General features: G+C 37.9%; 1 protein-coding gene across 1 annotated transcript; it reads right to left on the bottom strand.

Annotated features, from left to right (window-relative positions):
* Positions 1-219: 219 nt before the first annotated feature.
* On the bottom strand, positions 220-1,163 carry LOC124616242. The gene is made up of 2 exons (XM_047144546.1): positions 1,044-1,163; positions 220-813 (listed from the first exon to the last, which is right to left on the bottom strand). The coding sequence occupies exons 1-2, from the start codon at positions 1,161-1,163 to the stop codon at positions 220-222; spliced, it is 714 nt and encodes a 237-aa protein (XP_047000502.1).
* Between the last annotated feature and the right edge of the window lie 12,446 nt (positions 1,164-13,609).

Genomic DNA, 13,609 nt, shown 5'->3' with positions numbered 1-13,609 from the left:
TAGAAAGAGTTCTCATTAGTGGTCACTCTACTGCATTCGTCTGGATAGTGCTTAAACAATCAGTGAGAACAATTCTAAATCATGTAGTTCATGTCACAATTCACATGCTTCACAGTTAATATGATAATACATGCAGCGGATGACGTCCCTGACTACCATGTTCAGACTATAAAACAAATAGAATGCACAATGTCTGTTTTTTGTCTACTGACCTTTTATTTATTCACTGTCCTCAGACTGGAAAGGTTGGAAATCATCATCATCATCATAATCATCGCTAGTGTCATCAGTATCGCTGGCACGTATCTCAATAACCATTTCTTCCAGTTTGTCTGCCAATTTTTCCTGATTTGCATATGTTTCTTCCACATCTTCCACATGTCTGCAAACTGCCTCCCATTTGTGTACAGTAATGTAGAAAAATTTTTCTTCAGCTAGCTTCCACACATCCTCCAGCTTGAACGGAACATTCTTTGTAGCCACCCAGTTCTTTACCGTAGCCCATACCATTTCTATAGGATTTATTTCAGGGTGGTAAGGAGGTAAACAGAGAACAGAATGACCATAATGTGCCAGAAGTTTATCCACAGTGTAAATCTTTGTGGGTTTGTTGCTTTCTATTAAGGCAAGCAGTTCGATCTTTATGCTTCCTTGGTCAAATTGAATGTTTTGGGAATTTAGCCAATATGCCATGTCAGCTTTCCTGCTATGCATTGTTGGTGGTTTTTCGTGCAGAACATTGTGATAACTCGCATTGTCAAGCACAACAATAGAGTTTTGCGGCACATTCAGTATTAGTTTGTTTACAGCCACCTGATATATATATATAATCGTTCAGTCTAATTATGACACTACTTTGCATGTGTACCACAATCAGATAGTAAAAAGATAAAACAAATACCTTGAAAAATTTTCAGCATTCATGTCTGCATGATAATCTCCTGTTTTAGTGCCAGATTTGAAAATTAAAAGTGCATTTGGCACAAAACCTGGTTTGCCTCCTGTGGTCAGAAAAATGACATAAACGCGTTAATAACACCAACGTTATTTCTGTCACTGTTTTGAAGAACATGTTGAAATTTTAAAGGAGTGCCCACTATCTCCTGATCTAAAGTATTGTAGACCAGAAGAATGTGAATGTTTCCTTTTATGTTTAGATACATTAATATGTTACAGTCTACAGAACTACTTGTCCTTATCAGATATTTTTGTTACCTGCGTGTACTATAATCAGATGTTGTCCCTTTGAAAGTGGCACCTTTACTCCCTTACTTCATCTGTCCACTCTTTGGGCATAGTATGCAAACTGTGAATATAGGTTTCATCGACATATATGATAGGTCTACCCTCTTCAAGGTACTTTTTTATTTTCTTTAAATATTCAACGCATTTACTGTGTGTTTCTAAATGTTCCACAAGCACCTTCCTGTTATCTGTTGTTTTGCGCCACCTGATAGATATTAAGCATGTTAGTTACACAAAAATTGACGCATATAAATAATACATTGACATTAAAAAAATCAACGTACCTGAAGCCTAAAGTTTGAAGTAGGTGCCGTAATGAAGAAATACTCCCCTTAAAAGACGTATTTTCTCTTACTACGGGATAAAGTGCCTTTATTGTGGGACACGGTTTGTTTGCCACGTGGAAATTATGTATCAGTCTCCGCACAATTTGTTCATCAAAATCAGCTAAATGTAAAATCTTTTTCTCTTTATTCCTCTTTTTTCCGGGAGTAGAGTAACCCTCGGAACTGCCAGCAACTACTTTTTCTCCTTCTTTCTTTAATCTCCGTATTGTTCGATGTGACACACCAGTAGCATCCTGCACTCTTTCTAGAACACTTTTTACTGAGAATTGTCTCCCCTCTTTTGCCTCGTCTGACATAAATGTAATTTATTGAAAATAATCTCTCTTGCCTGGCTATGCAGAAATCTTCCTGCCCCTATAGTGATTGCAGACTGTGATGCCATGCTGTGTATTCCGCTGCGCTCACTCGATGTGCACTAGCCGACAGGCGGAAGTACAATGAGACGGCCTCCCCTCCTGAACGACGGAATGGACTCGCCCAGCACTGCGGGCGGAAACTCGTGTCTGCGCATCGGCCACCTTATCCTGTGCGGACTCTACTGAGGGTACTGATCACAGATTTGGGAATTTTTCTCAGTTCTGATCTTCAACAAAGACAGAAGTATCATCTGCGAACAGAACTGATGGAGAGCTGATATTTAATGTTAAGTCATTAACATAGAAGAGAAATAGGACAGGGCCTAATATGCAGCCTTGTGGGACACACTGAGATATCTTAATATGCGCCATTTGAAGAGATGCTAACTCTTTGCTTTCTGTTTGATAAGTAGTATTTAAGCCATTGTAGGGCACTGCTGCTAATGCCATGCATTTCAAGTTTGTAAACAAGCAATGCATGGTTTAGAGAATCAAACGCCTATGTGAGCTCGCAGAAAATTCCTGCCACCTTATTTATCTTGTCTAATGATGTACTTATTTTCTCCATGAAACTGTTCACTGCATCTGTGGTGTTTTTCCCCTGGTGAAAACCAAACTGATTGTTTAGAATAATAGAATATTTTGCAATGAAGTGTTGGATTTGTGTGACAGCAAATTTTTCAAATATTTTAGATATGACTGGGAGAATCGAGATAGTTTTCATCACTTGAGTTACAATGAACAAACGGCCATGCTTTCTCTTTTAGCTTCTCTCTAAATGTTAGCAAGTTTTCTTTGCTAAAGTTCATGCTCATATGGGTTCTCATACACGAAATGTCTGACTGTGGCAGCTCAACAATGCACAATGTTCTGAAATACCTAGATTGGGACATCATTTACACATCTTCATGTACATAATTAGTTAGAACATTGTCAATACAGGATGCTGATTGCTGATCATGTTTGGTAGATTCAATTTGAAACTGTATTTCTTTACTAAGTCAGGGAATCTTGACACATAGCTTCTATCATAAGTGATATCAATATTAACATAAGCAGTTATTACAATTTTTACTGTTTTTCTCTACAAAAGCCTGCTAGCATAATTTGAAGCTTAGATAAGAATTGTTCTGTTGCAGACATCCCTGGAATTCTGTATATTGAGATTATTATAACATTTGCTATTGAGTCCACTATTTCTACACAACAGGTCTGAAACACACATTCTTCATTTAAATAATTAAAGGAGTTTCTGGTCTCATAATTTATATCACTGTGTAGAAGTACACATGAGCCTTCACATGGCTTTTTTCTTCTGCAAAAGCTACTTGCTAATCTGAAGATCCCCATTTTGTTTAAAATTTTAACAGTCCTCAGTAAACCAGTGCTCATTAAAACAAACAACTCTAGTATTTGCACAATCTGACAGAATGATTTCCAATTCATCTATTTTGGAGCTTTTATTGTTTGAAGCATCGGTGTTTAAACCATTTATATTGCAGTGGATAACATACCTACTTTGACTATTAGTTGTGGATTTTAGCATATTTCTTGCCAGATAATGGTTTGGTTTTGTCTTTCTTAATGCTACACAAGTTTTTTCACCCCCATCACAATTTATCAGTTTCCCTTATTTTTTACGACCTGGCAAGTATCTATGAGCATCTTACTGAATATTTTTGAGCCCACCCTATTCAGACCTATACCATCTTTGACAAGACACTTTACCCTTAGAGATATGTTGGGATCAATGAGAGCAACTCCTAGTTTATTGCACTGTTTTTTAATATCGCCGTTTATACTCTGCACGTAGCTGTCACTCACCGATGTCCTGTACACAATGCCACTTATTATTATTCTGGAATTCGAGTAGAGTCTTCTGGCCATTTGAATGAGGTTCCTTGCTGCTGTTTCGAAGCAAATTTGTTTACACATGGATAAAAACACCTTTTGGATTTCTGTTACACTTATCTGCTGTGTTCTCTCTTGAGTTTAAAACGTTTAGGTGTGTATGCAATTGATGCATCCTGATTCTTGCTCAAACGTCAATTTTGGAGTTTGGAATGACTCTGTTTTTCAACAATGAGTCGCCTATAGTAAAGAATCCATTTTATGCCTTATTATAATACTTCTTTCTGTCTTTTTTTGTACATTACACTGGTCCACTTATATTTGTTTGATTCTTCCATATCTTTAGTATCTTTTTCTTTCATAATGGCTGCTGAATTTTTTCGTAGTTTGTCAGTTGTATCACTCGACGTATTTGCCGATTTAGGTCCATCTAATTTTGGAGTTTTTTCACCTACACAACGTTTTTCACGTTTCAATGCAATATTTTCCTGCTTTAGCAATGTCAGGTCTGCTTTCAGAGCATCAATGTCACTTTGAAGAACACGAATAATTTCGTTATTAAAACTTAGTGAGGATATTAATCATGCATTTTTGTCACTTACACAGTCGAGGCATGTCCACAGAATATCGTCATTTATAAATTTCAGACACGCGTTTGCACACTTCTCGTGTAGCCAAAAGTTCACTTAATGCACCGAATTCCTTTGACTACACGTTTTTTACACTTTCTGCATGAAGAACCATTTATTTTAAACTGATTTTGGAGCATCCTATCACCACACAATCTTACCGGCACCATCTTGCCATATTGAATATTGTAACATACAGGGTAAGAATGGGAACAGATCAACCAGTAAATGTGTTATAATGTGGGTGAGCCATTAGGAGAAAATGATGGGTTGGATAAAGCAAGGCCTTTTGTGTGCAAGCATATTGTATGTGCACAGGAAATTGACAGAGAGAGGTTAGTGACCATGAGCAATGAGAATTTTGGAACGAAAGACGTGAAATTGTGTAAAAGATTGTTGGTCACCAGTTTCGATATTCTGGATAAAGATGATCAAGACAGGATGAATTTAAACCCTAGCCATAAGCAAGCCTTCAGTGTAACTGTTTTATGTGAGAAGATGAAGCATTTAAATGGAATGGAAAGAGTAATGATGGAGGAATTATTGTTAGAATTTGAGAACCTGTTAAATCCTTGTGGATCATTACCAGCTACCTCAGTGACACAACACACAATCCCAACTAGCAATGAATCGCTGATGTATCATAAGCCATATCGGGTGCTCCATCACCTGTAATTGGAAACGGAAGAAGTCGTTAAGCAAAAATTATGCAGTGGTATCATTGAGGAGAATACCAGCCCATGGGGTGCACCCTGTGGTGAAAGTATTAAACAAAAAGCTCAGATGGAATGAAGAAGTATCAATTCTGCTGCAACTACAGATATCTGAATATCTCAATAGTTGTATGATTATCAGATTATCAGGGTGCCAACTTAAAGAAATATTGGGGGGGGGCGTGGGGGGGGGGGGGGGAGGGGGGGCGACATAATGGAGATGTTGCCTCGGGAAATTTTCTAAATTTTAGATGAAAAATAGTGAGTTTTAAAGTTTTTTAAAGCATTTTAGACACGTATGATCAACATTAGAAGCCCGAAAACTGGACTCTCTGTTTGCAGCATCGTTACCAGAGTGGATTGGGGTCCTTTGGTTTGGAGCCGAGTGGAGGGTCTCAACCAGAGGCTTCGTCGACTCTGTGACGGTCTTGGCTGCAGCTTTCTAGACTTGCGCTATTGGGTGGGGAATTGTAGGACGCCCCTAGATAGGTCAGGGGTGCACTAAACAAAGGAAGCGGCTATACTCGAGTAGCAGAGTACTTGTGGCATGCACATAGGGGTTTTTTAGGCTAGGCAGTAGTGCGAGGTATCCTGATGAACACTTACCAGTCGACGTACAGGCAGGGAAATCAGGACGCGCTCAGTGTAAAGACACTTTGTAACACCATAGCTCTAATACTGTACGGATTTATTTTGCCTTTTGCTTTGGTTTAATGTTACATCGTTGAGCTTCTGTAAATGCTGTTTGATTGAATTTATAACACAAATCTGTATACTCCTTCCTTTGTTAAAACTTTGATGTCATGATTTGATTCTATGAAATGCAGTATATCTGTCATTTAAATTCTTTGTCCCATTTGGAGGGAACAAAACTTACTATATATAACAGTAATTTCTGTGTGAATAATTTTTTGTAGAGATGTCAATATGTGCAAATGTTCTGTTTTATTTAAAATGTTTGTTTGCTGTTATGTAAATTGTTGATCCTCACTTAGGGTTCTTAATTATCTGTATGTAAAAGGCGTAGTGGTTCCCCTCGGGAACGGAACTGTGTAGCGCGCACAAATTGTGGAAAGGTGGAACCAAGAGTCAGTCAGGGACGAGCTACCAATCTGTGCACTTCCATGTAAATGTTGCATATTGTGCTGGTTCCGAGAGAGGCTTTTTCTGCTACTTTCCAATGGATGGATGGATGGATAAATAGCTGGAACGATTCTGGAATTGGTATTCATCCTCATCACCAAGAAGGGCCAAAGTCCAGCAATTCTTTCTGCAAATTCACCTACCAACATGCAGTTGCCACCACATTGCACAATCACTGTAACGGAATACTATAATAATGTACAGTGAAGGATCAGCTTATTGGATGTGTTAGAGTGCTCAAATATAAGGTAACTTATAACTGAATTTATGTACCTACCTTGATTTTTTCCTATCACAACACCTTTCAGGTTCCTCTCCATTTGAATTATGATTACCGAGTGTCCTATTTTGTGGAAAAAATGAAAGCCTCGAAGTTAGACAGTTAATTACATAATGTTATTTTATCTTTGATGAGAAGGGCAATATTCAGATTTACTGTGGATTTAGAGAAATTGTGGGAGGCAGTAAATGTAGTTTTGTGAAGTTTCAAAGTCACCTATTTAATCATTTACTTAAAAGTAAAATTTGCTGTTCCTTTTATAAATTAAAGTTCTTAAAATTGAGGCTTATAAAGTTTTGCTTAGTTAATGATCATAGTGCTACTTGTAGTAAATTTTAAAAGCTGAGTCAGTTTCTTGCAATTTTGTCAACATTGTGTTTCACTGTAGTAAAAGTGGAAAACTGCAATAGTAGAAAATTATATGTTCATGATTGCTAAGTGTTTGTCTCTCTTATGTATTGGAAGTGCATATTAATAGTATAACAGGATCCACAGTTTGTCTATTGTGCTAATGCTAGGTAACAAGTAACGGGAAGACCACTATTTATGAAAACCATAATTTCTTTATTCAAAAGATAGTGAGAAGCAGCCTGTTAGTGGGTTCCAATTAACTTTAATCCTAAATAGAATAGTATTCAGTTGAGAGATTTTTAACCTGTGACCAGTTCAGAAAAATGCAGTGAACTGCATTTATAATTTTATGTCAGCTAGGAAAATATTTGAACAATAATACTGAACCTATGTCCAGTTAATGATTCTGCAGTGAATAGTAATAATAATGTTATAAAGACCATTCAGTTTGAGTAAGCACTGAAAATAAAAGTGTGTTTCGTTATTCGTTATATTTGTGCAAATAGTTTGTGCTGCTCTAGCTGTTAGCTTCAATCTTACCGTAAACATATGTATGTATCAGAGTTCATTGCACTCGCGTGTGGCCAAGTCTAGGTTGTGTTTGTCCGTTAAAGTTACTCATACCTACTTTCTTTAAATGAGAACGTTAATCTTTCTCTTGCCTAATTAGGCTGGTGACCGTTTTCCTTTTTCTTTAAACAGTGTAGATAGGCAAAAATATTGTTTGTTACTGTTAGAATATTTATGTAATTCTGACTTTTGTTTTCCAATAAGCCACCTCCTTTAGCTACAACACAGTTAACATAACAAAATTCCTCTCAGAGGGTAACACTGCTCTGTTGCTTTATGCCATAATTGCTTGAACAAGAAAGTTTTATTTCACGACCTGCCTTCAACTTTAAGGTTATGGTACAGCAGTAGCGGACAGGAGTGTTATAACTTCAGCTATCAAGATATTAGCAGTAAATTTTCAGTGTTCGGAATTAAAAGTCCTGAATTTACTGCCCTCCAGGAAGCGTGTGGCGCACAAATTATTCTCAGCACTGAGACCTGGCTGAACCCTGAGATAGGAAGTTCTGAAATATTTAGTTAGGGTTGGAACGTGTATCGGAAAGACAGGTTAGACACCGTAGGAGGTGGTGTCTTAATTGCAGTTGACAAAATATTGTGTCTACTGAGGTCGAAGTAGAGTGTGATTGTGAAGTTATCTGGACACATTTAACAGAGCTAGGGGAAATAAAGTTAATTGTGGGGTGTTATTACCGGCCACCAGGTTCCACTGTGGCAGTTCTAGAATCATTCAGAGGGAGTATACATTCTGTATCGCAGAAGTACCCGGATCATGCTATATTAGTCGGAGGCGACTTCAACCTATCTAGTATAGACTGGGATGTCTATGGATTCATTACAGGTGGTACAGACAAGCCTTTGTGTGAATTACTTTTGAACACATTATCCGAAAACTGTCTTGAGCAGCTAAATCGACACCCAACGCGTAATGGAAATATTTTAGATCTGGTAGCCACGAACAGACCAGACCTCATCGACGGTGTCAGTGTTGAGACAGGGATTAGTGATCATGATGTTGTCATTACGACTATGGTTACAAAAGTTAAAAAGTTGGTCAAGAAGGCTAGGAGAGTATTCTTACTAGAAAGAGCAAATAAGCAGTTGTTAGCATCCCACTTAGTAAATGAATCAACTTCGTTTACTTCTGGTATGATGGGCGTGGAAGAATTATGGGCAAATTTTAAACACATTGTAAATCACACATTGGACAAGTATGTGCCGAAAAAGTGGGTTTTGGACGAAAAAGACCCACCATGGTTTAACAGCGCAATTCAGAGAATGCTCAGGAAGCAAAGGCAGTTGCACTTGCGGTACAAGAAAGATCGGGAGAATGAGGACAGGCAAAAGTTAGTAGAGATTCATGCTGCTGTAAAAAGAGCATTGCGTGAAGCATTCAACCACTTGCCACCGTCATACGTTAGCAAAAGATCTTGCTGAAAACCCAAGGAAATTCTGGTCTTACGTAAAATCGGTAAGCGGGTTGAAGGCTTCCATCCAGTCACTCACTGATCAGTCTAGCCTGGCAATGGAAGACAGCAAAATGAAAGCTGAAATTTTAAATTCAGCATTTTAGAAATCTTTCACGCAGGAGGTTCGTACAAACATACCGCCGTTTGAGTCTCGTACAGATTCCCGTATGGAGGACAAAGTGATAGACATCCTTGGGGTTGTGAAGCAGCTGAATGGGTTGAAAATAAATAAATCATCAGGTCCTGATGGGATTCCAATTCGGTTTTACAGAGAGTACTCTACCGCATCGGCTCCATACTTAGCTTGCATTTATCTCGAATCTCTTGCCCAATGTAAAGTCCCGAGTGACTGGAAAAAAGCGCAGGTGACGCCTGTATATAAGAAGGGTAGAAGGACAGATCCTCGAAATTACAGACCAATATCCTTAACATCGGTTTGTTGCAGGATTCTCGAACATATTCTCAGTTCGAATATAATGAATTTCCTCGAGACAGAGAAGTTGCTGTCCATGCATCAGCATGGCTTTAGAAAGCATCGCTCCTGCGAAACCCAACTCGCCCTTTTTTCGCATGCGAACCATGGATGAAGGGTATCAGATGGATGCCATATTCCTTGACTTCCAGAAAGCGTTTGACTCGGTGCCCCACTGCAGACTCCTAACTAAGGTATGACCATATAGGATTGGTTCCCAAGTATGTGGGTGGCTCAAAGACATCTTAAGTAATGGAATCCAGTACATTGTCCTCGATGGTGAGTGTTCATCGGAGGTGAGGGTATCATCTGGAGTGCCCCAGGGAAGTGTGGTAGATCCGCTGTTGTTTTCTATCTACATAAATGATCTTTTGGACAGGGTGGATAGCAATGTGCGGCTGTTTGCTGATGATTCTGTGGTGTACGGGAAGGTGTCATCGTTGAGTGACAGTAGGAGGATACTAGATGACTTGGACAGGGTTTGTGATTGGTGTTAAGAATGGCAGCTAACTCCAAATATAGATAAATGTAAATTAATGCAGATGAATAGGAAAAAGAATCCAGTAATGTTTGAATACTCCATTAGTAGTGTAGCGCTTGACACAGTCATGTCGATTACATATGTGGGCGTAACATTGCAGAATGATATGAAGTGGGACAAGCATGTAATGGCAGTTGTGGAGAAGGCGGATAGTCGTCTTTGGTTCATTGGTAGAATTTTGGGAAGATGTGGTTCATCTGTAAAGGAGACCGCTTATAAAACAGTAATACGACCTACTCTTGAGTACTGCTTGAGCGTTTGGGATCCCTATCAAGTCAGATTGAGGGAGGACATAGAAGCAATTCAGAGGCGGGCTGCTAGATTTGTTACTGGTAGGTTTGATCATCACGCGAGTGTTACGGAAATGCTTCAGGAACTCGGGTGGGAGTCTCTAGAGGAAAGGAGGCATTCTTTTCGTGAATTGCTACTGGGGAAATTTAGAGAACCAGCATTTGAGGCTGACTGCAGTACAATTTTACTGCCTCCAACTTACATTTCTCGGAAAGAACACAAAGATAAGATAAGAGAAATTTGGGCTCGTACAGAGGAATATAGGCAGTCATTTTTCCCTCGTTCTGTTTGGGAGTGGAACAGGGAGAGAAGATGCTAGTTGTGGTACAAGGTACCCTCCGCCACACCACCGTATGGTGGATTGCAGAGTATGTATGTAAATGTAGATGTAGAACTAGACACTCCAGTAAACTCGACCAGCCTGACACATTTTTTAGCTTTGATAAAATAAACAAAACATAAACACACACTGTATTTTCCTAAAAAGCTAATTTAATTTACAGTAATAATCATGCATATAGACTATTACAGAGCAGTGAATATATAGCTCTGAAAAGACTGAAATTGTATTTAAATAAATCCTAAACTATTATTAAAAGAATAGAACATAAAATATTGCTGTCGCACAGTAATAGTACTTTGATTAATAAGTGGAATAGCTAGCTTAAGCTTACTTTGAATAAGGCTCAGGGTTCATTAAATAAAAACAGTATCTCAAAGTTAATGCTTTAATACAGTTAATAAAGTTAATACATTATGCTTAATACTTTCAGTCAAAATGTATGTAAATAGCGCATTTTAATTGGGTCTTACACCCAAAAAGGTTTAAGTATTTGAAAATAACTAATACAGTACTATAGTAATATAGTTATACAGTACTAAGCTAGTACTAATATTTTGAAACTGAAAATTTAACATTATGTATGTATTTAATTCTCTATTTTATAAAGATTTTTAATATTGCTCTAAATGCCATTATTAGGGCTAGAGTGTCTTTAGAAAGGTGCAAATGTTGACTGTCTGACTGGATTACTGAATATGAAGTTGTTGATGACTGGTCTGATACCCAATTCATCCAAAACATCTCGGTGAGCATGAAGAATACCCAAGTTGTTCAGTCGCTTGTGTCCCATTGTTGATCGGAGATATGACTTCAGACGTTTAAGGGCACTAAATGACCATTCTGCTGTTGCTGTCGTGACTGGAATTACTTGGAGAAGCTTAATGCACTTCACTACTTCACATAACATTTCTCTAACTGCAGGCTCTTGTGTAATGTACTTTCTTACATCATGCATGCTTTTTAAAACCAGTTGTTTTTTATTAGTGATATCGTCTAACATATTCAAGTGTAAGTGCAGTCTTTCAATGTCTAGGTCATTTTTGAAACACTCAGTTGATTTTTCGAAATTTGTTTCACCTCTGTTTACTAAAAGCAAGCACTCTTGATCAACTGCAATGACCTTTGTGAGTCCAGTTGAAGCAAACCGCTCAGTAATGCAAGATTGTACCGTTTCACAAACTTAAATGTAAATAGCTTTGTAGTATTCCTTTGGGGTTTTGAAAGTGTGCGGTGAGCTGGCTTTGTTGCTTTCATACTTCTTTGGTATACTTCGATTTTGAGAAAGCGAAGGAACATCAGCTTGTGAAGGTTTTTCTTTTAAACACAATTCCCAAAAGTGTTCAGAACTATCACACCTTCCATTCAATATACAAATCAAGCCCTCATATATTTTTTCCAGATCAGCAACACTTAGATGATGGTATTGAATTTTTTCATTGACATCCTTTACTGGGTTCACTGCATGGCAATAAGGATGTAAAAAGGTTAAGTCTTGAATTGTAACATTGACTCAAGGTAGACTGCACATTTGTAACCTACCTCTGTTTTGTCCTCTGCAGAAAATATCTAAAAAAAAATAATAAAATAAAAATAAAAAATATCTAGAAGTTCTGCAAAGTTTTTCAATTTACTCAAGATACTAGAGGCTTGCACAGTCCATCGAGTCAGGCAAAGGGGTCTAGACAAGCTTGGTTGTTGGCGCTCTCACAGCGTATACTTCTGAAAAGTCCCATCCTTCTGTTGGATCCCCTTATGGTGTTCATTAAGTCCTCGGCTAAAGCCATAATATTCCTTATAGACGTAAGATGGCGGAGACTGTCTACAACTGCCAAGTCTAAACTGTGAGTAGTGCAGTGCTCGTAATGTGCTTTTTGTTGTATATCAAAAATTAACTGTTTTTAGTCCTTTGACCTTACCTCTCATATTTGAGGCACCATCATAGCACTGTCCTCTTAAGTTATCCACTGACAAATGAAGATGAGCAAAAACATCTTTTAAAATACTAAACATAGTTTGTGATTCAGTGCTGGGGGTCTCAAATAAGCCACTACAGTGTTCATTGATGATTAAGGAATCATCAACATTATGAATACAAAATGACACTTTCTCGTGAATCGAAGAATCACTTGTTTTGTCAACCATAATAGAAAAATGTTCAGTCTTCTTGACTGAAGCCAATACCTTTCTCAACACAGATTTTCCTAGTACATCAATGATCTCATTTTGAATATCATGGGATGTCCACTTATGCCCTGAATGTCCTAACCAATCTTTAACCTCAGGTATGTCATTCTTTCAGAGTTCCAGCAATTGAAATAATTTGAGTTTACTTCTTTGTGCCCTCTAATTGCTAGTCCTTGTCAGCATAGAAATTGCACAGTAGTAAAAATTGTCTGAAGAGCTAAACGGCCTTTCTTCATATCAGTATCTAACTGTTCATTAAATTGAAAGGCCACACTTCGGTTAAAGATAGAATTTAGTTTCCGAACACCTGCTTTATGGGTAAACATATTTTCATGAAGATGGAATTTTTCTAAAGCCTTTTTCCAGTTACAAAACCCTACAGAAATGCATCTTCTTTTTTTGAAGAAAATTGTCATAGAATTTTAGCATCTGCACCTTTGGAGGTTTCGCAAAAAACTTTTTCGGTAGATGCTTCATATTCTAACCATGTATATTTGATCAACCAAGACTTCTGAAATGATCTTCCCACACCGGATTGTCCAGGTTTCGGCTGTGAATGGTTCTCGCCTGAAGACGATGAAGCAATTGACGACACAATAGTTGTTGGAGGTTGACTTACAGTATCATCAACTTCCAAGTGCACCTTTTTGGTTAACAAATTTATCCATTGCAAACTTAATTCACAATACACTAGGAGACTAAAGTAAATGAATAAAATATAATCATATAGAATAGTCCACTAGACACTAAAGTCGGAACACTAAATACGTCAGGAGCATGCACTGAACGAAACTATTCACACTGAATGACTGTGACAGCAGGGT

The sequence above is a fragment of the Schistocerca americana genome, chromosome 5 (assembly GCF_021461395.2).
Source record: "Schistocerca americana isolate TAMUIC-IGC-003095 chromosome 5, iqSchAmer2.1, whole genome shotgun sequence".
Taxonomy (NCBI): Eukaryota; Metazoa; Arthropoda; class Insecta; order Orthoptera; family Acrididae; genus Schistocerca; species Schistocerca americana.
Note: the sequence above shows the minus strand (reverse complement) of the source record. Positions and strands in the feature narration are given on the sequence as shown.

What these genes read in the sequence shown, in the direction of transcription:
- LOC124616242 (XM_047144546.1), bottom strand. Translation starts at nt 1,163, where the DNA reads ATGTATCTAAACATAAAAGGAAACATTCACATTCTTCTGGTCTACAAT. An exon ending in AAAACAGTGACAGAAATAAC is followed by an intron (nt 814 to 1,043) that starts GTTGGTGTTATT and finishes TATATATATCAG; the next exon opens with GTGGCTGTAAACAAACTAAT.